This window comes from Ictalurus furcatus, chromosome 14, assembly GCF_023375685.1.
Source record: "Ictalurus furcatus strain D&B chromosome 14, Billie_1.0, whole genome shotgun sequence".
NCBI classification, from domain to species: domain Eukaryota; kingdom Metazoa; phylum Chordata; class Actinopteri; order Siluriformes; family Ictaluridae; genus Ictalurus; species Ictalurus furcatus.
Genome location: NC_071268.1, coordinates 22,607,893 through 22,630,830, shown reverse-complemented (window position 1 = coordinate 22,630,830; position 22,938 = coordinate 22,607,893). Strand labels below are relative to the sequence as shown.

The window sequence follows — 22,938 nt, the reverse complement described above, 5'->3', positions numbered from 1 at the left end:
ATTTTTGTGATTATCATTTCTGCATGTCTACCCTGGGTCTCATGTGTTCGCTGTATGTGTCTCTGTGCTATGCGTAGGTCTTTTTGCCAGTCCTATGACATGAAGCAGCACTCTACCAAAGTATTCAGAGACATCGTCAATGCACTTGGTTCTTTCATCCAGTCTCTTTTCATTGTACCCAGCATAGGAAATGTTTCTGCTAACACACCTGCAGGTCTATCTCTTTCTCTCTCTCTCTCACGCACACACACACACACACACACGCGCACACACACGCACATATTGGAACTTTATAAGCCAAAATCTGTTAGTGCATAATTCATAACTGATATAATTTCTTTCCTTATTTGTTTCTTCCTCTCTTTATTTCCTTCTTTCGTTTCCTGCGTGCGCTCTCTTCTTTCTGTTTCTATCTTGCTTCCTCTCAGGTGGTTCAGTGTCCGGTGCCCAGGCTTCAGCTCAGGGAGGTCCAGGAGCAGCTGGTGGCCCTGGAGGTCTGAGCACCCAGGCTGCTTTTGAGTATCGTGGCATGTGGATCCCCCTAATGAGCGTCAGCGTGCAGGGCAGTGCCAAGGCCACATAGTCAGTAACTTTCTCCTTCTAGCACTCACTCCTAACATTCAAAACACAGAAATCTTCACAATGTTTCAATTTCCAAATTGTCCTCTCAGAATAGTATTTTATGTAACTGTGCTTAAAAGTTAACGAATACAGTAAATCGGAATATGTGGCTTTGGATTTTCACTGAGCTCCCCCTTGGTTCCTCTGCACCAGTCTGGAGATGTTGGATAAAGTGGAACCACCTTCCATCCCTGAGGGCTACGCAATGTCTGTGGCATTTAGTGCCCTGCTAGATCTCGTGCGAAGCATCACCTCTATTATCGAGAAGGAGCTGGCCAAGGAGGAAGAGAAAGCTGCTGCCAGAGAAGAGGCGGAGCCTAGTCTCCCTCCACAGAGTGAAGAAAGTCCTCAGGAACCACGTAAGTGCTAATCCCTTATGCAAGACTTTTTAAACTAGTACGAAAGCTGTTTAGTCGTACGCTTTATAAAGAATCAGACTTTTATTTTGGTAACCCTGATTCCCGAGGACCAGTGCTCACCTTTCAAGCGCCGCTGATATTTCCAACAACTCAAGTGTCACGCAGTTACAAAATGGCCTTTGAGACTGTCTACTGACGCCCAAATACACTGACCCCCATCTTCTGATTGAAGGTGCCAGAACGGAACCGGTTTTGTTGTCCAAGTACCAGTTATTTCGCTGTGAAAACAAATCTAATGGTTTGAGATTAGACACAATCTTAAAATCTTTAAAATAACTCAAATTTAACAACTACATATTTATTTTTAGAATGATGTCTATTTACTGCACACATCTGACAACTCGATATACTGGGATGTGTTTATATTTGATTGGAACTGTGGTGCCATTATAAATGTGAATTTGTTACAGAACCCCACCAAGTGTGGGAAGAGATGGTGAGTGCGTGCTGGTGTGGTCTGCTAGCAGCTCTTTCTCTCCTCCTAGACGCAAGGTAAGAGGAGCCTTCTTGCAAATACTATTCAGTCAGACTGCCTGAACACACATGATCCAATATTGAGGAAATATTTTTCTACCATATATACATGTGTGTGTGTGTGTGTGTGTGTGTGGGGTAAAGTACTGATGAGACAGCCACAGAGAACATCCTTAAGGCCGAATTGACTATGGCGTCTTTGTGTGGTCGTCTCGGCCTTGTGACCCCTCGAGACGCCTTCATCACTGCTATCTGTAAAGCCTCACTTCCCCCACACTACGCTCTTACGGTACTCTGCAGCAACGCAGCTAGCCTCTCCAACAAAAGTGAGTCATTCTGCATGAGTTAGTCGGTATTCACATGCCGGTGGGTGTTTGGAGCCTTTTGGAATGCATATGGTATATCTGTGGCGTGGGTGTGTGTGTGTGTGTTGCAGCATACTCTATCCAAGGCCAGAATGTGCAGATCATTAGTCCATCCAGTGAGTCTCATCAGCAGGTAGTGGCTGTGGGACAACCGCTCAGTGCACAGCCCCAGGGCACTGTGGTGGTAAGACAAAAATACTACCAAATGCTTATTGCAATCTATATTTCCTGCCTGTTAAATACAGACGGCTGATTTCTATGGATTTGAATGCTTATCCTTTTTTTTCCACCGTAACTTAAGTGACTTTCTCTTTCTCTTTATTTTAGCTCACAGCCAAAAACATCCAGTGTATGCGGACTCTGTTGAATCTAGCTCATTGCCATGGGTCTGTGTTGGGAACCTCTTGGCAGCTAGTGCTTGCTACCCTGCAGGTAATAACACACCCATTTGGACATCCGTCTCTCTAGCCAGTTCTCTGATTGATTTTATTCAGTTATTTAGTCTCCTCCTTCCTCTGTTTTTCTCAGCACCTGGTATGGATTTTGGGTCTGAAGCCAGGGGTCGGTGGAGCGCTGAAGCCTGGGAGAGCAGTGGAGGGTCCCAGCACTGTATGTTTAATCACCTTTAGCCAAATCCATCTTTTTACACACAGATAAGCCCCTAACCAGTATTTGTTTCTTCCACAGGTTCTAACAACTGCTGTAATGACAGACCTTCCAGTCATCTCCAACATCCTCTCCAGACTCTTTGAAAGCTCCCAGTAAGTTCTGCATCATGTTGCTCATCACTCACAGTGCACTGTAGGATTATTACTGTATTACATGTTTTGTGCATCATGCAGGTACCTGGATGATGTCTCTCTTCATCATCTGATCAATGCCTTGTGTTCCCTGTCCATGGAAGCTATGGAGATGGCTTACGGCAATAACAAGGTTTGTCTACAGTAAAGTCCAAACTAAATGCTAATTAGGTTAATACCAAGAGGAGCATGCTGATCGAGTCACTATGAGGTGGTATAATTAATCCGTTATCGTCATATTCATGGCAAATACATGCGTCTACGCATAATAATTACCATATTGTCACAACTTGTTGGTAGGCGACGGTAGTGAGGAAGAATCCTTGAGAGGAACCAGACTCAAAAGGGAACCCATCCTCATCTGGGTGACAATGAATAGTGCATTTATAAATAAGTCCCTTCTACAAATGTACTAATACTACATGTTCAAATAGTGCAGCTGGGTAACCAGGAAAATTCATTACTGTTTGTGGTAATGGCAGTGCTAAGGCTATAATAGCAATTTGTAGTCCTGGCATAACTGGCATAGCATAACTGTTCATATGAGTTGAGGTCCAAAGCCATCCCCATTGTGTTGAAGTGGCAAGATCCCCAGCAATCCCAGTGATCTTTATGCTGCACCACGTGGGGCCATCCTCAGCAGGAGCATGTAACTTTCAAGTGATGAAAACACCACCTAGAAGTAGGGCATCTGGATATATATTGGCTATCCTACTAAAATATTTTTAATCATTACAAAAACGTATACAGAAAGTTATCCCTCAGCTTTTAAGCTCTCGCTGAAGGTCAGGATGCTTGTCAGCAAGATTATTGCTGGATCACCCTGGTCATTTTCAAGGTACCCAAAATATGGCCACATCTCACGCCTTGACAAGCTGCAGGTGTGAAGGCGTGAAAGGCATGGATTTGCCTCAGTCATGGTTTTATTGCGTTATACTCTGCGTGTGGTTTGTGTCCCGCTGTTCTAGAACAATAATATTTGTTGAGTTCGTGCAAAGGTTTGATCAATCAAAAGTCTTTGTACCCCTCTATTATGTAGATTTCATTGTTTCTAAAATTGTACTTTATTAATAATGAATGCTTTAATAGTTTTAATTGGTGTTTATTTACACGACACAAGTTTGCAGGTTTCTAATGTTTTGTTTTTTTTCATGTCTGGTCGACAGGAGCCGTCTCTGTTCGCAGTAGCTAAGCTGTTGGAGACGGGCCTGGTGAATATGGACCGCATAGAAATCTTATGGAGACCTCTTACTGCACACCTTTTAGAGGTAGCTGGAGCCTTATGGCCACTGGGGCTGCAAACTGAGCAATAAAGCTCCTCTTTGATTATGGACTAAAGGATCAGTTCTGACTGAGGACACTCCAGAAATCTGGGACTCTTCAAGAGAATGGGCGAAAACGATGTGTAGAACATTAAAAATTTCCATTCAGACATTTGGTGAAACTACATAGAGTAACAAGAATCATTCACATAAGAAATATTTTTAATAATAGTATTCAAGTACAAATATGAGGTGCATAAGCATAACTCTTAATTATTTATACTCATAAGTATTGTTGGCTCATTTTCATGAATGGTAGCAATTCTGGAGTTGAGTGTAGTACAAGGACGCTGTTGTGTTAGGCCACACAGCCCCTTATCGTCTTAATCTACTCTCTCTGCTTGTAGTGTAGTCTCATGTGCCTTTCTCTAACCAAAACACACCCTCTGTAGTCTTGTGTTCTAAGACAGAATACTTGTTTTCGTGTTGTACCTTTCATATTTTTCTGTTTTTCTGTTTGCCTGTTCTCTCTGTCTGTCTCTGTCTCATCTCTCTCTCTTCTTGCATCATGTCTATATTGCAGAAGGTAAGTTCCTGATCTCCTTTTTCACTTGTGCATCATTCTTGAACGTTTCTTTTAATGTAAACAATTCTGGGGGGGTTTTTTGTGGTGCGTTTAATTTCAGAAAATCTGTTTAGTTTTGTTTGTTCCCCAAAAATTTAACCATCCAAGCTAATCACATTGTGAATCAAGTGAATGGGCCAAACCAATATTGCTGTAAAATAACATAGCCAAGAAATGTTGGCTTTGGCTGTTCAACTGCAACCTCAGTACTTGTGAAATATTAATCACATGAATCAGCCAATCCATACAAACCGCAAGTCCAGTCTACTTGTTTGTTTTTCCTGAGTACTGGGTGTCTCTTGATCTGTAGGGTACTTGGGGTAACACTGTTTCTCTATGCTTGTTATTCTTGAATGAAGGGTCAAACTTATTATTCTTTGAGTGGGTTGATTTTGCGGCAATATTTTTATTGAAAGCTTTTATATTAGCTGACATTTTAAGCCATACTAGATTACGCTCTGCATGTTTTTTTTTTCCCTATCAATATTGTATTGCCTGCACTTTGATTGTTTCTGTGTTTTGTTCCATGTTTAGTTTTGAAGTAAACATATTGTTCTTTTTGTACTGATTGTTTGCATTACATACACGAGTGTATATTATACTGGTGTACCATAACATTATATACACATATACCATAATTCTCTCACAATTTGAATTCAAAGGATGCATGTTTATCATTTTGTTTCTGTCAGGTCTGCCAGCATCCAAACACACGTATGAGGGAGTGGGGAGCTGAGGCAGTCACGTCTCTGATCAAAGCTGGCCTTGCCTACAAACATGATCCTCCACTTTCACAGAACCAGGTATCTACACCTTCATGGAAAATAACTTGCTATTCATATTCTCCTCCTATTGATATCTGCAGACAGACGACAGTGATAAAACCAACATAAAGTGTCTTGCTAAGGTTGCTGTGTCACCATGAGTCACAAAAACAGGTTCACTGTGCCTCGGCATAGAGTCTACAAGTCTCCTGGAATGATACTTGAATGATCAACACTGTTCTTCCAAAAGATATTCCCCCAGTTGTTGTTTTTTTATGATGATGGTGGTGGAGAGCGCTGTCTAAAACACCTCAGTCTAAAACGTCTCATAGGTGTTCAGTTAAATTGAGATCTGGTGACTGTCAAGGCCATAACATATGAATTGCATCATTTTCACTCTCATCATACCATGCAGTGGTGCATTATCATTCTGGAAGAGCCCATTCCCATCAGAATATAAATTTTTCATCAAAGGATAGTGGCACCTTTTCACCGGCTGTAAATACCATGGTCGGATTTTACAGTGGTGCTTGAAAGTTTGTGAACCTTTTTCGAATTTTCTATATATCTGCATAAATATCATCAGATATATACATAAAACATCAGCATAAACATCATCAGATTTTCACACAAGTCCTAAAAGTAGATAAAGAGAACCAAATTAAACAAATGAGACAAAAATATTATACTTGGTCATTTATTTACTGAATGATTCAATATTACATATCTGTGAGTGGCAACTTCTTACTTCTGTAAGTCGCTCCGGGTAAGGGTGTCTGCCAAATGCCGTAAATGTATGTGAACCTGTAGGATTAGCAGTTTATATGAAGGTGAAATTTGATACAGGTATTTTCAATCAATGGGATGACGAAGGAACCCAGGGTAACTTTTAAGCAACTAAAGGCTGCTCTCACGTTGGCTAACGTGCATGAGTCCACCAGCAGGAGAACACTGAACAACAATGGTGTGCTTGGCAGGGTTACAAGGAGAATGCCACTGTTCTCCAAAAAGAACATTGCTGCTTTTCTGTAGTTCATAGATCACGTGGACAAGCCAGAAGACTATTGGGGAAAAAAATTTATTGTGGGTGGATGAGTCCAAAATAGAACCTTGGTTTAAATGAGAACCGTTATGTTTGGAGAAAGGAAAACACTGCATTCCATCATGTGAACCTTATACCACCTGTGAAACATGGTGGTGGTAGTATCATGGTTTGGGCCTGTTTTGATGCATCTGGGACTTACCATCATTGATGGAACAATGAATTCTGAATTATACCGGCGAATTCTGAAGGAAAATGTCAGGATATCTGTCCATGAACTGAATCGCATCAGAAAGTGGGTCATGCATCAGGACAACGACCCTAAGCACACAAGTCGTTCTATCAGAGAATGGTTAAAGAAGAATAAAGTTAATGTTTTGAATGGCCAAGTCAAATCCCTGACCTTAATCTAATAGAAATGTTGTGGAAGAAGCAGAAGAAAGCAGTTCATGTGAGGAAACGCGCCAAATTAACTGCTAATCCAACCCACCAACATCCCAGAGTTGAAGCTGTTCTGTACTGAGGAACGGGCTAAAATTCCTCCAAGCCGATGTCCAGATGTGCTGTACAGGACTGATCAACAGTTACTGGAAACATTTAGTTGCAGTTATTGCTGCACAAGGGGGTCACACCAGATACTGAAAGCAAAGGTTCACATTCTTTTGCCACTCACAGATATGTAATATTGGCTCATTTTCCTCAATAAATAAATGACCAACTATAATATTTTAGTCTCATTTGTTTAATTTGGTTCTCTTTATCTACTTTTAGGACTTGTGTGAAAATCTGATGTTGTTTTAGGTCATATTTATGCAGAAATCTAGAAAATTCTAAAGGGTTCACAAATTTTCAAGCACCACTGCGTCTCTTAGTGGTGGTTGTATTGTGTCTGTTTTGTTCGTAACGGGATGCAGTAACCCATTGTAGATGAAAATAGAATATTTTGACATGACACAAAAGGGGGGTTCAGGGGATATTAAAATATGTAGCCTGCATAAAAACATGGGATTTAAAATAGAAAATTTAAATAATTCACTCCCACTGTATACGGTTGACATATAATAATGCATAATACATTTATCTAGCAGCTAGCACTGTTATGAGGTTATTATGTACTGCTGTATTGCTAACTACCCAACATCAGGTAGCTAATATTGTAAAGAATGTATTACTTAGTTTGACAAATACCGTCTATGATACTAAAATATGAGTGAGTATGTAGTAATCTTGGGTTTTTTAAACAAAAAACGTTTAACTCTCTCCATTTGCATATTTTCAACTTTAAATGAGTTGTGTTAGTTTATTACTTAAAGTTATACAGTCACATTCTGTCTAGTCACACAAGATGAAATTTTTCATGCACAGCCTCAAATCAGATCCACAAATTCTACGTTTGTGATTCCGCTTGGGCCTGTGCGTCTCACCAGTCGAAATGAATCATCTGTTGTTTGACAGAAGCAGTGAAATAGTGATAAAATCCTGATCAGTCAGAATAACTGATCATATCACTTTTCCCCTCAACCACCACTAGTGTGTAGCATCCACCTGGATGATGCGACGGCAGTCATAGTGCGCCAGAACGCCCACCACACACCAGCTATTAGTGGAGAGGAGAGTGATGTAGCCAATTCAGAGATGGGGGTTTATTAGGGGGCCATGAAAGATAAGGGCCAATGGGGAAATTTCACCAGGACACAGGGGTTATACCCCTACTCTTCTACGATAAGTGTTCTGGGATTTTTAATAACCACACAGAGTCAGGACCTCGGTTTAACATCTCATCTGAAAGATGGTGCTGTTTTTACACTATAGTGTCCCTGTCACTATACTGGGGCATTAGGCCCCACACAGACCACAGGGTGAGCGCCCCCTGCTGGCCTCACTAATACCACTTCCAGCAGCAACCTTAGTTTTCCCCAGGTCTCCCATCCAGGTACTGGCCAGGCTCAACCTTGCTTAGCTTCAGTAAGAAACCAGGCGAGAACCGTGGGGAGATGGGGCTAAATGCAAATGTCCCTGATTTGTTTAGAATAGCTTCTGCTATTTGTGGCTCGATAATGAACATTATTTTATAGTCACTGGTTCAACTGGGCCTGCTCAGCATTTTTATACATGCCACTGTGCTGGGTAGGATGCTAATTGTTTAATTGTATCAGGCTTTGTATGACCTGTTTGTAAGAATGTTGTGTTGTTACATTTATCCCCTCATTTATTCAGGATTTTCCTTTAATTTATCATTTGTTTGTGTCCTTGAAGTATGAAATGAATAAAATATGCAAACAAAAATGCAGAAAGTGCATATCATATGTCATAAACCAACTAATCTCTTCCAGGACTCTGTGTTAGCTTTAACCTAATTTGTATTAAATAGTATATGCATTTTCTTTGATAGTTTATGGATGCCTTGATCTAGTGACGTTATGTTCACAGAGACTGCAGCTCCTGTTGCTGAACCCTCTGAAGGAGCTTTCTAACATCCTACACCCTGATATCAGGCAGAAGCAGCTTGAGTGTGTGCTGCAGATTTTGCAGAGTCAAGGAGACAGCCTTGGCCCAGGCTGGCCTCTAGTGCTGGGGGTCATCGGAGCCATTCGCAATGATCAAGGGTGAGACACGCACATATACACTCACAGTCTACTTTATTAGGTACACCTATACAACTACACATTCATGCAGTTATCTAATCAGCCAATCATGTGGTGGCAGCGCAGTGCATAAAAAAATCATGCAGATACAGGTCAAGAGCTTCAGATAATGTTCACATCAAACATCAGGATGAAGAAAAAGGGTCATCTGTACCCATTATAGCCTTATATTTCTGTTCTCGGCTGACAGGAGAGGAACCTGATGTGGTCTTCTGCTGTTGTAGCCCATCCACCTCAATCTGATGTGTTGTGTGTTCTGAGATGCTTTTCTGCTCACCATAGATGTAAGGCGTGCTTATTTGAGTTACTGTTGACTTCCAGGCAGCTCAGGCCAGTCTGGTCATTCTCCTTTGATGGCTCTCATCAACAAGGTGTTTCAGCCTGCAGGCCCTTCACACACAGGAAGTTTTTATTTCTTACCGCACCATTCTGTGTAAACGCGAGACTGTTTTGTGTAAAAATCCCAGGAGATCAACAGTTTCTGAAATGCTCATAATAGCCCACCTTGCACCAACAACCATGCCACAGCTAAAGCCACAGAGATCACCCCTTTTTTTTTTCTTTTCACTCTGATGTTTGATGTGAACATTAACTGAAGCTCTTGACCTGTATCTGTATGATTGTTTATGCACTGTGCTGCTGCCACATGATTTGTTGATTACATAACTGCATGAATGTGCAGGTGTACAGATGATCCTGATAAAGTGGATGGTGAGTGTATCTCCTTAAAGAGAAGTCTGTACAAATGTTTGTAGCAACAAGTTTATTCTGTACATGTGTGATGCAGTAAGACTAGGCAGTGGGATGATTTTGGCAATCTTAACTGATGTTTTTATTTTTTTGCTACTGCTTTCCATTTCCCAAGTTATCTTTGCTTTGGTTTTTAGTGAATCCTTGATCAGAACAGCCTTCCAGTGTCTGCAGCTGGTGGTGACAGACTTCCTTCCCACTATGCCTTGCACGTGCCTGCAGATCGTTGTTGACGTAGCTGGCAGCTTTGGTCTTCAAAACCAGGAACTGAACATCAGCCTGACCTCTATAGGCCTTCTGGTGAGAGTACTTCTACCATCTACTACATTTATACACTGACTTTTAAAAACTGCTCACAAAATCATATTTTTGGAACAAAAAGATTTCAAGTTTATTCGAATAGATGCGTAACATGTGCCACACCTCTCCTTTATCCTTTCTTTAGTGGAACATCTCAGACTATTTCTTCCAAAGGGGAGAGAAAATTACAGAGGAGCTGGAGAGGGAGGAAGCCATTCTGATCAAACAGGCCCATGAAAAAGGGGAGCCTCTGAATAGACCCTTCCATCCTGCTCCACCGTTTGACTGTCTGTGGTTGTGTCTTTATGCCAAACTGGGAGAGCTGTGTGTGGATCCTCGGCCAGCTGTCAGAAAAAGTGCAGGCCAAACAATGTTTTCAACAATCGCTGCCCACGGAACCCTGCTACAGCAACCCACATGGCACATAGTAGTGTGGAAGGTACCCTGTTAACACGCTGATGGAATACTTGTTACTCTTGTAAAGCATTATAATGGTTTTAAAAGGTTTTGCAGCAGGAAGTCTGACATGGACACATTGTATAGTCTTTTATTTTGTATTTTTCTTTCTACAGTCTTAACTTTGAGACTATAGCTGAGAACTGCTGTATAATACAAGGTTTATTGCGGCTAGTCTGTTGGTTATTAGTGTTCCTAGTCGGTTAATATTTAAGAGACGTATTACATCCATCACTACAGTGCAAAATATTATAATTAAAATAATATTTTAACATTAGAAAACCCTTACAAACTACACTACCAGTCAAAAATGTAGACACTCATTCTTTATTTCTTTAATTTTTTTGTCCACATTTTAGAATAATAATATTAAAGTCATCAAAACTCTGGAGTAACACAAATGTGAATATGGGAATTATGTTGTGATAAAAAATCCTAAATAAATCAAAATAATTTAATATTTTAGCATTTTCAAAGTAGACACGCTTTTTGTCTAGAATTTCCAGAAATGTATTCTTGGCGTTTCTCAACTGATTTCTTGAGGAATTTCCCTGAGATGCTTTTTAAACAGTATTAAAGGAATTCACACCGACGCTGGATTCTTATCGGCTGCTTCTCAGAATATTTCGCTCCGAGTCGTCCGTTTAAAAAAAAAACAAAAAACACAGATTTCAAACATTTAATCACACACCTTCAGATCAAAAGGCTTTTAAGATCATGAGAAACATTTCAGTCTCCAAACTTTTGACTGGTAGTGTATATCTGAGAATTTACCTTTGCGGTACTATGCTGTGACTTGCAGGTGCTTTTCCACCTACTGGACTGTGTGAGGAAGTCATCCACCACCGCTGATAAGGAGAAGATCGAATCAGGGGGCGGAAACATCCTTATTCACCATTCACGTGACACTGCAGAGAAGCAGTGGGCGGAGACCTGGGTCCTGACCTTGGCTGGTGTAGCACGAATCTTTAACACCAGGAGATACCTGCTGCAGCAACTTGGTGAGAACTGAGCAGAAGTTTCTTTGACACAGAAATACAAAAATGTATCAATTCAATCTTATTCTTGATATCCAAGAGACAATGTCTGGAACAATGGCATTTAAGTGGAGTTTGGGTGATTGTTTCAAATATTAGAGCATCTTTTTTGCGCACATATGACTGACCACTGCAGAGACTTTGCCTTCATAAGTCATGCATGTACAAAACCAACCTGTACAGAAATTCTGCAAACAAATATGGTGTCAAGAATAATGAAATGAAATGTATGTACATATGGCTCTGAAGAGTAAATAAACAGCAGTAGACTTAACCAAATAAATATTTGAAATGACCTCCACTTTCTTTTAAAACCAGTTCTTTTAGGTATTCTGTCGTGCAAATTCATAAGGAAATTGACTGGTTTTATTTATTTATTTATTTATTTATTTTAATGCATAAAAAAAATGTCAAGTATCTTGGAGAACATGCCACATTTTCTACTGTATGTGGACACCTGACCATCACACCCATTCCAGATTCAGTCCCCATGTTTCTGTTATAATAAGCTCCACTGTTCTGGGAAGGCTTTCTACTAGATTTTGGAGCGTGGATGTGGGGATTTGTGTTCATTCAGCTGTAAGAGCATTAGTGAGGTCAGGCATTGATGTCGGTTGAGGAGGTCTGGGGTGCAGTCAGCGTTCCAGTTCATCCCAGAGGTGTACAGTGCGGTTGAGGTCAGGACACTCAGATGGGGAAGGCCCACATATGGCTGTGATGGTCAGATTTCTCCAATTTTGGGGAGGGGAAATGAACAGTTGATAATATTAAATGTGCTCTTCTAGATCTAACCTTTTGTATAAAAGATTGTGTGCCTAAGCCTGTTGCACAGTACTATACATTCACTAAAATTCCAGATGCAGCTCTAAATTAAACAGCATTTATGACGATGATCATTTTTCTTCTCAGATAAGCAATGAGAATGAGCACAGTCACTTTTTTTTTTAGTTTTTCTATACCAGTTTGTCTTATCATGTTTATTGAATATATATTCTTGTGGCTAATTCTTTCCAAAAAACACTCATGTAGGTGATTTCTTCAAAGCATGGGAGGTGCTATTGGACCACATCCAGTCTGCAGCTCTCAGCAAAAATAATGAAGTCTCTCTGGCTGCTCTCAAGAGTTTCCAGGAAATTCTCCAGCTAGTGACACCGGTTAAGGATGTGGAAAAACCTGACTCTTTGGGTTCTGTGGACCTTCCGCCTGTCCCCATGGTGGACTCTCTCACATCCTCAGGCCCCGGGAGACCCCTGACTCGTTCAGACTCTCTAGCAGATCGGCTAGCTCAGCGTTACAATGCCCAGCCTCAGCCTCCTCTTCCTGGGGAAGAGTTGGATGATTCTGCACTGTGGTGGTCAGCTTGGAGCACATGGTACCGAACGGGCACAGAGTGCACACGGCCTCCAAATGGCGGTGCTGATAAACTGGCATTTGTGCCCAGTCAGCCATTCCTGACGGCGTTGATCCAGATCTTCCCTGCTCTGTACCAGCACATAGCAGGTGGCTTTAGCATGGAGGACCTGCGTAAGCTGGGCATTATCCTGCACGGAGCAGTATCTGTACCCATCAGCTCAGATGCTTCACCGTTCATTCTGCCTTCCTATACAGAGGCAGTGCTCACCAGTCTGCAGGAGGCTGTTCTCACAGCGCTCGATGTGCTACAGAAGGTGAGGATTGTGATGCCGATATTGTGCCACAAAGATTAGAATTTTTTTTTCTTTCCGTTGCATAGATATGGATTTGAATATGGAGTTTATTCCATTTCAGATGAAACATGATTAATTGTGACCACTGCACATCTTACTACAGTCAGTAGAGAAGTACGTGCGTGCGTGTGTATGTATTTAGCTCTTGGTGAGGACCAAACAGGACCAAATGTCCTCACAACGATAAAATAAACATCAATTGACCTTCCAGTCAACAGGTCCTCACAAAAAATAAGATCACAAAAGATACAGCTTTTTGAAAAAGTAAAAGAGCCGAAATATTTCATGCTAGTTACTGCAGTTAAGGATAGGTGTAGATATAGCATTATTTAGTATTCCATTATATCAATGGACAAACCCTGCATAAACATGCGTGCACATGTACATTTATGTGTTATATTTTCGCAGGCAATTTGTGTAGGCCCTGAGACGCTGCAGGTGATGTACCCTGCCATTTTTGAGCAGCTCCTGCAGTTTGTTGAGTTCTCTTGCAAGCCACCGCAGTATGGCAAAATGGAAACCAAACATGTGGCTAATGCTAAATATAACCAGGTTAGTGTATTGTCCCCACACCATATAACTTACTCTGCAATAATCCTGCACAGAATAATTCCTATTACTTTTAATGGCATGAATCAGGATTTCTTTAAAGCTGTTTTGTGACAAAACAATAAAAGCGCTATATGAATAAAATTGAATCGAATGAATATAAAAGAACCAACCCATTTCTACAGTTCTTACTAATGTTTTGTCAAATTATTAGCTTTCTTTTTACATGAACTAAGATATTTCGGTTGGGATTGGTTAAATATTAAGCATTTACAGTATTTTTTTATGTATTCATATAGTGTCTTGTCAATTTACGGAGGCCCTAAGGGGATATGTGGATGGAAAAAATATGAGATGGGAGGAAAATTTATACTTCAGTGCTTTTGCTTTCGCTCGCAAAACTTTCGTGTTCCCCTTTTTTTGTGTGTATGTGTGTGTGTGTGTGTGTTCTTTCACATTGTTTTTGTGTTCTCTTGCAAAAAATCTTAACTATCTCAGGGGAACACAAAAGCATTGAAATATAAATTTTCCTCCCATCACAGTTTTTCCCCCTTCACCTTAGGGGCTCCGTATGAATTGCCTTTGAATGTGGTTGATAATTTCTAATGGATTGGGGTAATGATTGGGACATTTTTCTTTGTACTTATCCGAACGACTTTGCACTTTAAAATCCCTTCTCAGGATGTCATCATTAAGGAAGCAGAGTTTCGTCATCTCATTCTCTCTCTTATTTGATCCCTTTCTCTTCTTTCTCTTCTACACCCTTTTCAACTCACTTCTGTTCTTGTAGCACGGTCACTCATAATCTTGGCCCTGATTATTTCCTCCCTCATTTACTTCATGTACCTTACTGTAAGGCTGTGGTTTTCACAATACTTTGATCATTTCAGTCTGCAGTGTTCTGTCATTAATCTTTGCTGCCATGTGAAACGGGTAATATTTGACCACTCTTCTCTCATTCTGTTTTTTTTTTTGTTTGTTTTTTTTGTACTTGTCATATGGATCCACTATAGATCCAACTGTTTGCACCGGTGAGTTTCTACCACCCCTCTTTGTCCCCTTTCAGCATAATGAAGTTCACTGGCAAAACTTGTGACGTACAAGACTACTTCCTCTTGTCTTTTTGCCTCATTGCCATAGTTTACACTCATCTTTATGTTCTTCTTTTTCTTTACCAACATTGTTTTGTTTTGTTTTGGTTTTTTTTACTTATGTGTGCAGCCTAAACAACTCCAAAATATTTTTAGTCAGTTGCTGTACAGCTTTATCCCACTGTAGGGCAATGTATTATAAGGTTTTGATTTTATGTATGTTTGTGTGTGTCTGTCTATATGCTTTGCTTTAATTAATGTCAGGCTTTTTATTTGGTTTTGCTATCGGATTCTATGTACAAAATGCCTTTTGTATTTGTTTGTTTGTTTATTTATTTATTTATTTGCTTGTTCCCATATTTCTGTCTCTGTCTTTCTATAGGCTGAGTGGGTTGCCTTAAATTATGTGCCGTTTGCTGAGAGGTCTCTTGATGTGGTGGTAGACCTGTATCAAAAAACTGCTTGTCACAAGGCTGTTATCACTGAGAAAGTCTTAGAGCACATCATTAAGGTAATTATGTTTATTTCTGCACCAATTATCACACTGTCGCTCACAGATTACATGTTACACCTGCTTACAGCTGGTTCTGGTGTCCACAAACTTTTGGCCATATTTTGTGTGTGTGTGTGTTACATACATACATACATATATATATACATACACATATATATATATATATATATATGCGGGTTTGTGTGTTCTTTGTAATTGTTGCTGTAGACTCTGACGATGCCTTTAGGCCTGAAGTACGCATGTCCTGCTGAAAGCACATGGAAGCTGTCGGTCTCCTCTCTGCTCAAAGTTCTTTCCATCGGCCTTCCAGTTGCCCGGCAACATGCTTCCTCAGGCAAATTTGACACCATGTGGCCTGAGCTGGCAAATGCCTTTGAGGACTTCCTTTTCACTAAAAGGTATGTGTGCAGCTATTGTGTAGCTTACATACAGTAAAGCATGTATTAGTGGTTACCACATTTGCCTCACACCTCCAGGGTTGGAGGTTCGAATCCCGCCTCCACTCTGTGTGTGCGCTTAGTCTGCATGCTCTCCCCATGGTTCACGGTTTTCCTGTGGGTACGCCGATTTTCCTCCCCCAGTCCCAAGACTCACGTTGTAGGCTGACTGGCATTTCCATGTTGTCTTTAGTGTGTGAATGTGTGTGTGATTGTGCCCTGCGATGGGTTGGCACCCTGTCCGGGGTTTCGCCCTCCTTGTGCCCCGAGCTCCCTGGAATAGGCTCCAGGCTCCTCGGTGACCATGTGTAGGATAAGCAGTATGGAAAATGGATGGATAACATGACAATCATTTTTGTCTACAGTACACCACCTGATAACCTGTCCATTCAAGAGTTCCAGAAAAATGAAAACATTGATGTTGAGGTAAGATTTTACCTTTGAGTTTCCAATCTGGAAAAATAATTATATTTAAATATTAGAAATTTAAAAATAGCTTTTTCAATCATTCTACAGAAATATCAATAGATGTAAATACACCCTTGGCCTCAGAAGCAAGTATTGCCCCCTTTAGCAGAAATAACTTCTTGTAGGCGTTTTGCATAATTGTCCATCAGTCTCTGACATCGGTTTGCTGGAATTTTAGACCACTCTTCCCTGCAATAATCTTTCAGGTGCAAGACGCTTGAAGGTTTTCTTGCATATACGGCCCGTTTCAAACCCCTCCACAACATTTCAATGGGATTCAAATCCAAGCTTTGACTAGGCCATTCCATAACCCTCCATTTCTTCTTTTTGAGACATTCCTTGGTGTGATTTGCTAGTGTGCTTAAGATCATTGTCCTGTTGAAAATTCCACTTTCGGTTCAACTTCAACTTTCGGACAGATGGCCTCACATTATCTTTAAGCACTCTTTGATGTGATGCAGAATTCATATGAGATTCACATGAGAGGGGTATAAATAAGTCAGGTTCCACCTGCAGTGCCTAAGGAGCTTCTAATCACTGGCACCCAATCTTCTACACCTGATTCTAATTTTATGGATTGTGATAAGGTGTGATAAATGTGGGCGTGTACTTACTTTTTTCATGTGACTGATCTGTTATTTGGGGGTTTTTTGTTCATTAAAATTGTGAAAATTACTACAAAATGTCAATTGTATGTGTTATTTGATAGTGTATCACTTTTATTAATAGGCACTGTTTCAAAGTGGATCAAATGTTTGCTTGTCCAAATATGTTTTATATATATATATATATATATATATATATATATATATATATATATATATATATATATATAATTGCCATGGGGTGTACATATTTTTTGAGATGATAGATAGATAGATAGATAGATAGATAGATAGAGATGTTTTGCATCTGAGAAGTTTAATAAAGTTCTAGTTTTATTGATTTTGGTGTCATTTTTGTGTGTTTTGTCCTCTAGGTGGTGCAGTTGATCAGTACAGAGATTTTGCCATACGCCAATTTCCTCCCCAAAGAGTTTGTCAGTCAGATCATGGCCATGCTCAACAGAGGGTCCATCCATTCTCAGCCCTCTTCCTTTACAGGTAGAGGATACATTAGGCACAGTGTTTGGAATACATTTATCTATCTATGCATGTATGCATATACTTTAGGTATGTGTGCTATATAGTTTGAATAGCATAAAGTATCAAGCCATTTTCAGTGGCGGTTATTAATGTAGTTTATTTGCAGTTTTATTACCGTTATACAGTGTACTTTAAAATAATATAAATTGGTCACCAAGGGGCATTTTTGATTTTAACATTATACTAACATTGACATTATAAATATGCTAACATGATATTTAATGTTTAACATATGTGACTGCCAGAAACTTGGTATTGTATTATAAAAACTAAAGTGTATGTGGCAGTGATTTTGCAGCTCTGCAGTTGCATCAGAAGTAGTAGCCTGTTTTACGGGTCTATGTTAATGCTGCTGTTGTTTAATATCTTAATATCTTTGTTTATTGCTATGTACCTGTACGATATAGTAAAATCCTCTCATGTTGTGGTGCTTATAGAAGCAGAGATTGATATCCGTATGCGAGAAGAGTTCTCTAAGGTGTGTTTCGAGACACTGTTACAGTTCTCCTTCAGTAACAAAGTGAGCACGCCACAGGAAGGCTACATCTCCCGCATGGCCCTCTCAGTGCTGCTGCACAGAGCTCAGGACGTGCTGCGCCGATACGTAGAAGATGAGAGGCTTAGCGGTCGCTGCCCCCTCCCCAGGTCATTCTACACAAACAGACATACACATACACAGAAATATGCACCGGAGTCCTGCGATGACTTTAACAGAGACAGTTCACTCTTGAACCATACCGATAACAGTCTTCTCACTGGCTTCCATTGCCTTTTTTAATCTTAAATGTACAGTGGTGCTTGAAAGTTTGTGGACCCTTTAGAATTTTCTATATATATCTGCATAAATATGATCTAAATTACAATCAGATTTTAACACAAGTCCTAGAAGTAGACCAAGAGAACCCAATTAAACAAATTAGATAAAAATATTATACTTGGTCATTTATTTGTTGGGGAAAATGATCCAATATTAAATATCTGTGAGTGGAAAAAGTATGTGAACTGTTAGGATTAGCAGTTAATTTGAAGGTAAAATTAGATTCAGGTGTTTCCTGTCATCCCAATGACTGAAATCAGGTGTGAGTGAGCAGAGAACAGGGATCTATCAAAGTCTGGTCTTCGCAACGCATGTTTGTGGAAGTGTATCATGGCATGAACAAAGGAGATTTCTGAGGACCTCAGAGAAAGAGTTGTTGATGCTCATCAGGCAGGAAAAGGTAATGAAAGCATTTGGACTCTACCAGTCCACACTCAGACAGATTGTGTACAAATGGAGGATATTCAAGACCAATGTTACTCCCCTCAGGAGTGGTCAACTAGCAAAGATCACTCCAAGACCAAGACATACTATAGTCTGCAAGGTCACAAAGGAAACCAGGGTAACTTCTAAACAACTAAAGGCCTCTCTCACATTGGCTAATGTTCATGAGTCCATCAGGAGAACACTGAACAACAATGGTATGTATGGCAGGGTTACAAGGAGAAAGCCACTGCTCTCCAAACAGAATGTTGCTCATGTGGACAAGCCAGAGGTCTATTGGAAAAATGTTTTATGGATGGATGAGACCAAAATAGAACTTTTTGGTTTAAATGAGAAGGGTTATGTTTGGAGAAAGGAGAAAACAGCATTCTAGCATGAGAACCTTATACCATCTGTGAAATTTGGTGTTAGTAGTATCATGGTTTGGGCCTGTTTTGCTGCATCTGGGCCAGGACGACTTGCCATCATTGATGGAACAATGAATTCTGAATTATACCAGCAAATTCTGAAGGAAAATGTCAGGACATCTGTTTGTGATCTGAATCTCAAGAGAAAGTGGGTCATGCTGCAAGACAACAACCCTAAACACACAAGTCATTCTACCAAAGAATGGTTAAAGTAGAAGAAAGATAATGTTTTGGAATGGCCAAGTCACAGTCCTGACCTTAATCCAATAGAAATGTTGTGGAAGGGCCTGAAGCAAGCAGTTCATGTGAGGAAACCCACCAACATCCCAGAGTTGAAGCTGTTCTGTACTGAGGAACGGAATAAAATTCCTCCAAGACGATGTGCCGAACTGATCAACAGTTACCGGAAACGTTTAGTTGCAGTTATTACTGCGCAAGGTGGTCACACCAGATACTGTAAACAAAGCTTCACATACTTTTACCACTCACAGATATGTAATATTGGATCGTTTCCCTCAATAAATAAATGACCAAGTATAAAATTTTTGTCCCATTTGTTTAATTTGGTTCTCTTTATCTACTTTTAGGACTTGTGTGAAATTTATGTATTTATGCAGCCATACAGAAAATTCTAAAGGGTTCACAGACTGTCATGCACCATTCTGTACTGCACTGTATGTTCATGGTTTCACAGCCCCTGATTTTATGGATATTATGTGCATTGTGTGACACTAATCTTTTCGTGTTTTCTTTTCTTCTCTTAGGCAACAAGTGACCGAAATCATTTTTGTTTTAAAAGCTGTTAGCACGCTCATGGATTCCCTCAAAAAGACAAAGCCTGAGAATGGCAAGTATATTTTTCATTATTAACATAAACCATTTGCTTTTTCTTGTTTCGGGTTTGGAACTGTTAGGTGTTGTTTTACAACTGTTAATTTTGTGTAAGTAAATGTAAATATGTAAATGTAATGTGTTCATTTTAATGTAGGGTTTTATATAAAGAATTTGAATATGTTGTATATATTAGTATTGTCATAGGGGAATGCTAATTTGTTATTTCTCTTTTTTTTCTGCTCTTCATTCTACTTTCGGATACACCCCTGTCATGATTAATCTTTATTTTTTTTCTTTTCTTATCTTCTGAATTTATTATCTCTCTCTCTCTCTCTCTCTCTCTCTCTCTCTCCTCTTCTTTCACTCATTCTCCATACCGCTTGCTGTGTGGCTTGCATGTATATTTTGCAGTGGATGGGAATACCTGGGCTCAGGTGATCGCTCTCTACCCCACACTGGTAGAATGTATCACTTGTTCGTCTCCTGAGGTCAGCTCTGCTCTGAAGGAGGCTCTGGGGCCTTTCAAAGATTTCATGCAGCCACCAGTGGCCAAAGTGCAGAACGGCGAGTCATGATCCATTATGTCCCACAAGCTTTTTATCCAACCAGAACCATGAATGTGACGCACCACACACACTGACTTGTTTTTGCCCCAGCGCACATTTTATTGCCTGTTTTCATGGAAACCATTACTGCCAATGGCGTCACTGTTCTCGGCTTCTTCTAACAGTAGCTCAAATTACATTATAATTGGCTGGTTGGACAGTAATAATGCGTTTTTCCTCTATATAACATTTGCAGTGTTCATTGTTTTTTCTTCTTGATTTCATCGTTCCCCCCCCTTAAAAAAAAAAAGAAATTTCTTTACCATGACAGGAGTTAATATACAGTGTGTGGTGATAGTGTTAATGATGTAACAAAGAATCACATATTCAACATGAATGATCTCAAACCGAAGAATGGTTTTAGAAAATACAATGATTAATAAAAAAAAAAGTCTTTTTGTGACATTTTCTCAACTGCAAAAAGATTTTATGCAAGATCTGATTGTAACATTCCATGTGATCTCTAGTGAGCTGGAGAAGGGATGTAATCCTGTCTGTGTACAATAAATGGTACAGTTCTATGAACACCAAATTTATTTAGTTATTTTTTTTAAATGCTGCTTTACACAATATCAGAAGGGATTTGCTAAAGCATTGCTTCACTGTAGTGTGCAATTTGAATCTGCAGTTGTCATTGCGGCTGGTAGGGTGGCGCAGTGGGTACCGTCACAGCGTGGTAGCTCCCATGGTCCCTGGGTCGATCCTGACCTTGGGTTACTTTCTGTGCAGAGTTTCACCTGTTCTCTCGACGGTTTCCTCCAACCTCACAGCAACATGCCTATAGGTGAATTGGCTAATCTAAATTGCCCCTAGGTGTGAATAAGTATATGAATGTGTGTGCAGGATGCCCTGAAGATCTAAACCAGTGTTTCTCAACCAGGGGTCCGTGGATCCCTTGTTTGTGGGATTGTTTCTAAAAATATTAAAATATCTGTAAGTGTAAGTGGATTTCCAAGTATACTGTAAATACATTTTCAGGCACATTTAAATTCAGAAGGCTGCAGACTTACTGTTTTGTTTTGTTTTAATGAACCTATATGTTCAGTCATGTGCATTAACAACTCTCTCACTAACATAGCTGAGCTTGCTTATGCTGGAGCACCCTCAATCTGTGTTTGTGATGTTATTAGCACAAGGTTTGCATCGTGTCCAACATTGATGGGTTAAATAAACAAATGATCATTCAGAGTGATAATCAACTTGAGTGTAATGTTAGCAAGAAAACGTGTCTGTATGTTACTGTTCATTCCCGGCTGCAGGTCAGTCGATCGCAGAAATACACACAAAACCAAGGAAACTTTGCATTAATCAGAGGGGCTTGCAGTTTTTCAAAATTACTGCAGATTTTCCACAGATTTGGACCAAGACGCATCATGTGACATCATCGCAACACGGATTCAGCCAAAGCCCTCTTCGATTCACATTCTTGGAACATGAGTACAGCTAAAAGGTCTCATTTACCAACAAACATCACTGTATTTTTTCGGCAATTCAAGTGGTTTCCCTCAACACAAAGAATTCTGCAAATCGCATCACAATTGTTGATAAAAGCCACAACAATATACAGCATTTTTGGCCACAACAATCACAAAAAAAAAACACTCCTGTACAGACTGGCAAAAAATACCATTTCAAACTCAACATTATTGGCAGAAATGAAACTTCTGTGTCAATGTGTAATGTTGATGTCAGTGTATAAAAATGTCACTGATAATGTTAATGCAATATGAAGTCTGAGAGCACTGGTGAAAATGCTTCTATTTTGCATTCTTTTCTAATTTAATACAACAATTTTCATTACATATTATACTACCGACAACAACCTGAGCGAAAAATTCATATTTACATGAATTTCTGAGTTTCTAGGTATGTGGTCCGTCCCTTTTTTTTTTTTTTTTTTTTTTTGCTTTAATGACACTGTGCACTCGAGCTGGATTCAGAGAGTCGTCTGAACACATGCTTCAATAGAAGAGATTAGACACGAAGAAAATAGGACTTTTTGTACAAAGCAGTTAACATGATCGATATCACACATTTGCTTTCATTTAAAAATACAGACCTAGAAATAGTGCAGAATCCTGAATGTTAACTCTTCAAGATATTGAACATTTACTTTATTTGTTTGAAATATTAAAGAAAAAAAAATTTGGTTTGATCTCAGACTTTTGAACCCAATCTATCTATATCTACTATAGTTATATATTAGTATGTAGTACTGTATATACATATTATATGAGGGTTCTACAAGGATCAGACAGAGTATGCTTAAGGGTCCATGACTTACTGAGAAATATTCACAACCACTAATGAATAGTCATAGTAGAATAAGTAATAATAACATGAACGCACATTTTCTATCCA

At 39.7% G+C, this 22,938-nt stretch overlaps 1 protein-coding gene across 1 annotated transcript in view; it reads left to right on the top strand.

Annotated features, from left to right (window-relative positions):
- Positions 1 to 22,467, top strand: part of mon2 (MON2 homolog, regulator of endosome-to-Golgi trafficking) — a 43,251-nt gene extending 20,784 nt beyond the window's left edge. The window contains exons 10-34 of the mRNA XM_053641787.1: positions 78 to 214; positions 429 to 582; positions 775 to 980; positions 1,451 to 1,532; positions 1,659 to 1,840; positions 1,951 to 2,063; positions 2,207 to 2,311; positions 2,408 to 2,488; positions 2,567 to 2,640; positions 2,722 to 2,812; positions 3,846 to 3,947; positions 5,259 to 5,369; positions 8,803 to 8,978; positions 9,905 to 10,067; positions 10,213 to 10,506; positions 11,326 to 11,524; positions 12,590 to 13,227; positions 13,675 to 13,818; positions 15,289 to 15,417; positions 15,628 to 15,818; positions 16,223 to 16,283; positions 17,305 to 17,428; positions 17,908 to 18,115; positions 19,903 to 19,985; positions 20,384 to 22,467. Coding sequence (XP_053497762.1) covers positions 78 to 214; positions 429 to 582; positions 775 to 980; positions 1,451 to 1,532; positions 1,659 to 1,840; positions 1,951 to 2,063; positions 2,207 to 2,311; positions 2,408 to 2,488; positions 2,567 to 2,640; positions 2,722 to 2,812; positions 3,846 to 3,947; positions 5,259 to 5,369; positions 8,803 to 8,978; positions 9,905 to 10,067; positions 10,213 to 10,506; positions 11,326 to 11,524; positions 12,590 to 13,227; positions 13,675 to 13,818; positions 15,289 to 15,417; positions 15,628 to 15,818; positions 16,223 to 16,283; positions 17,305 to 17,428; positions 17,908 to 18,115; positions 19,903 to 19,985; positions 20,384 to 20,547 — 4,012 coding nt within the window. The 3' untranslated portion in view covers positions 20,548 to 22,467. The remainder of the gene's footprint in view (positions 1 to 77; positions 215 to 428; positions 583 to 774; positions 981 to 1,450; positions 1,533 to 1,658; positions 1,841 to 1,950; positions 2,064 to 2,206; positions 2,312 to 2,407; positions 2,489 to 2,566; positions 2,641 to 2,721; positions 2,813 to 3,845; positions 3,948 to 5,258; positions 5,370 to 8,802; positions 8,979 to 9,904; positions 10,068 to 10,212; positions 10,507 to 11,325; positions 11,525 to 12,589; positions 13,228 to 13,674; positions 13,819 to 15,288; positions 15,418 to 15,627; positions 15,819 to 16,222; positions 16,284 to 17,304; positions 17,429 to 17,907; positions 18,116 to 19,902; positions 19,986 to 20,383) is intronic.
- Positions 22,468 to 22,938: the final 471 nt, after the last annotated feature.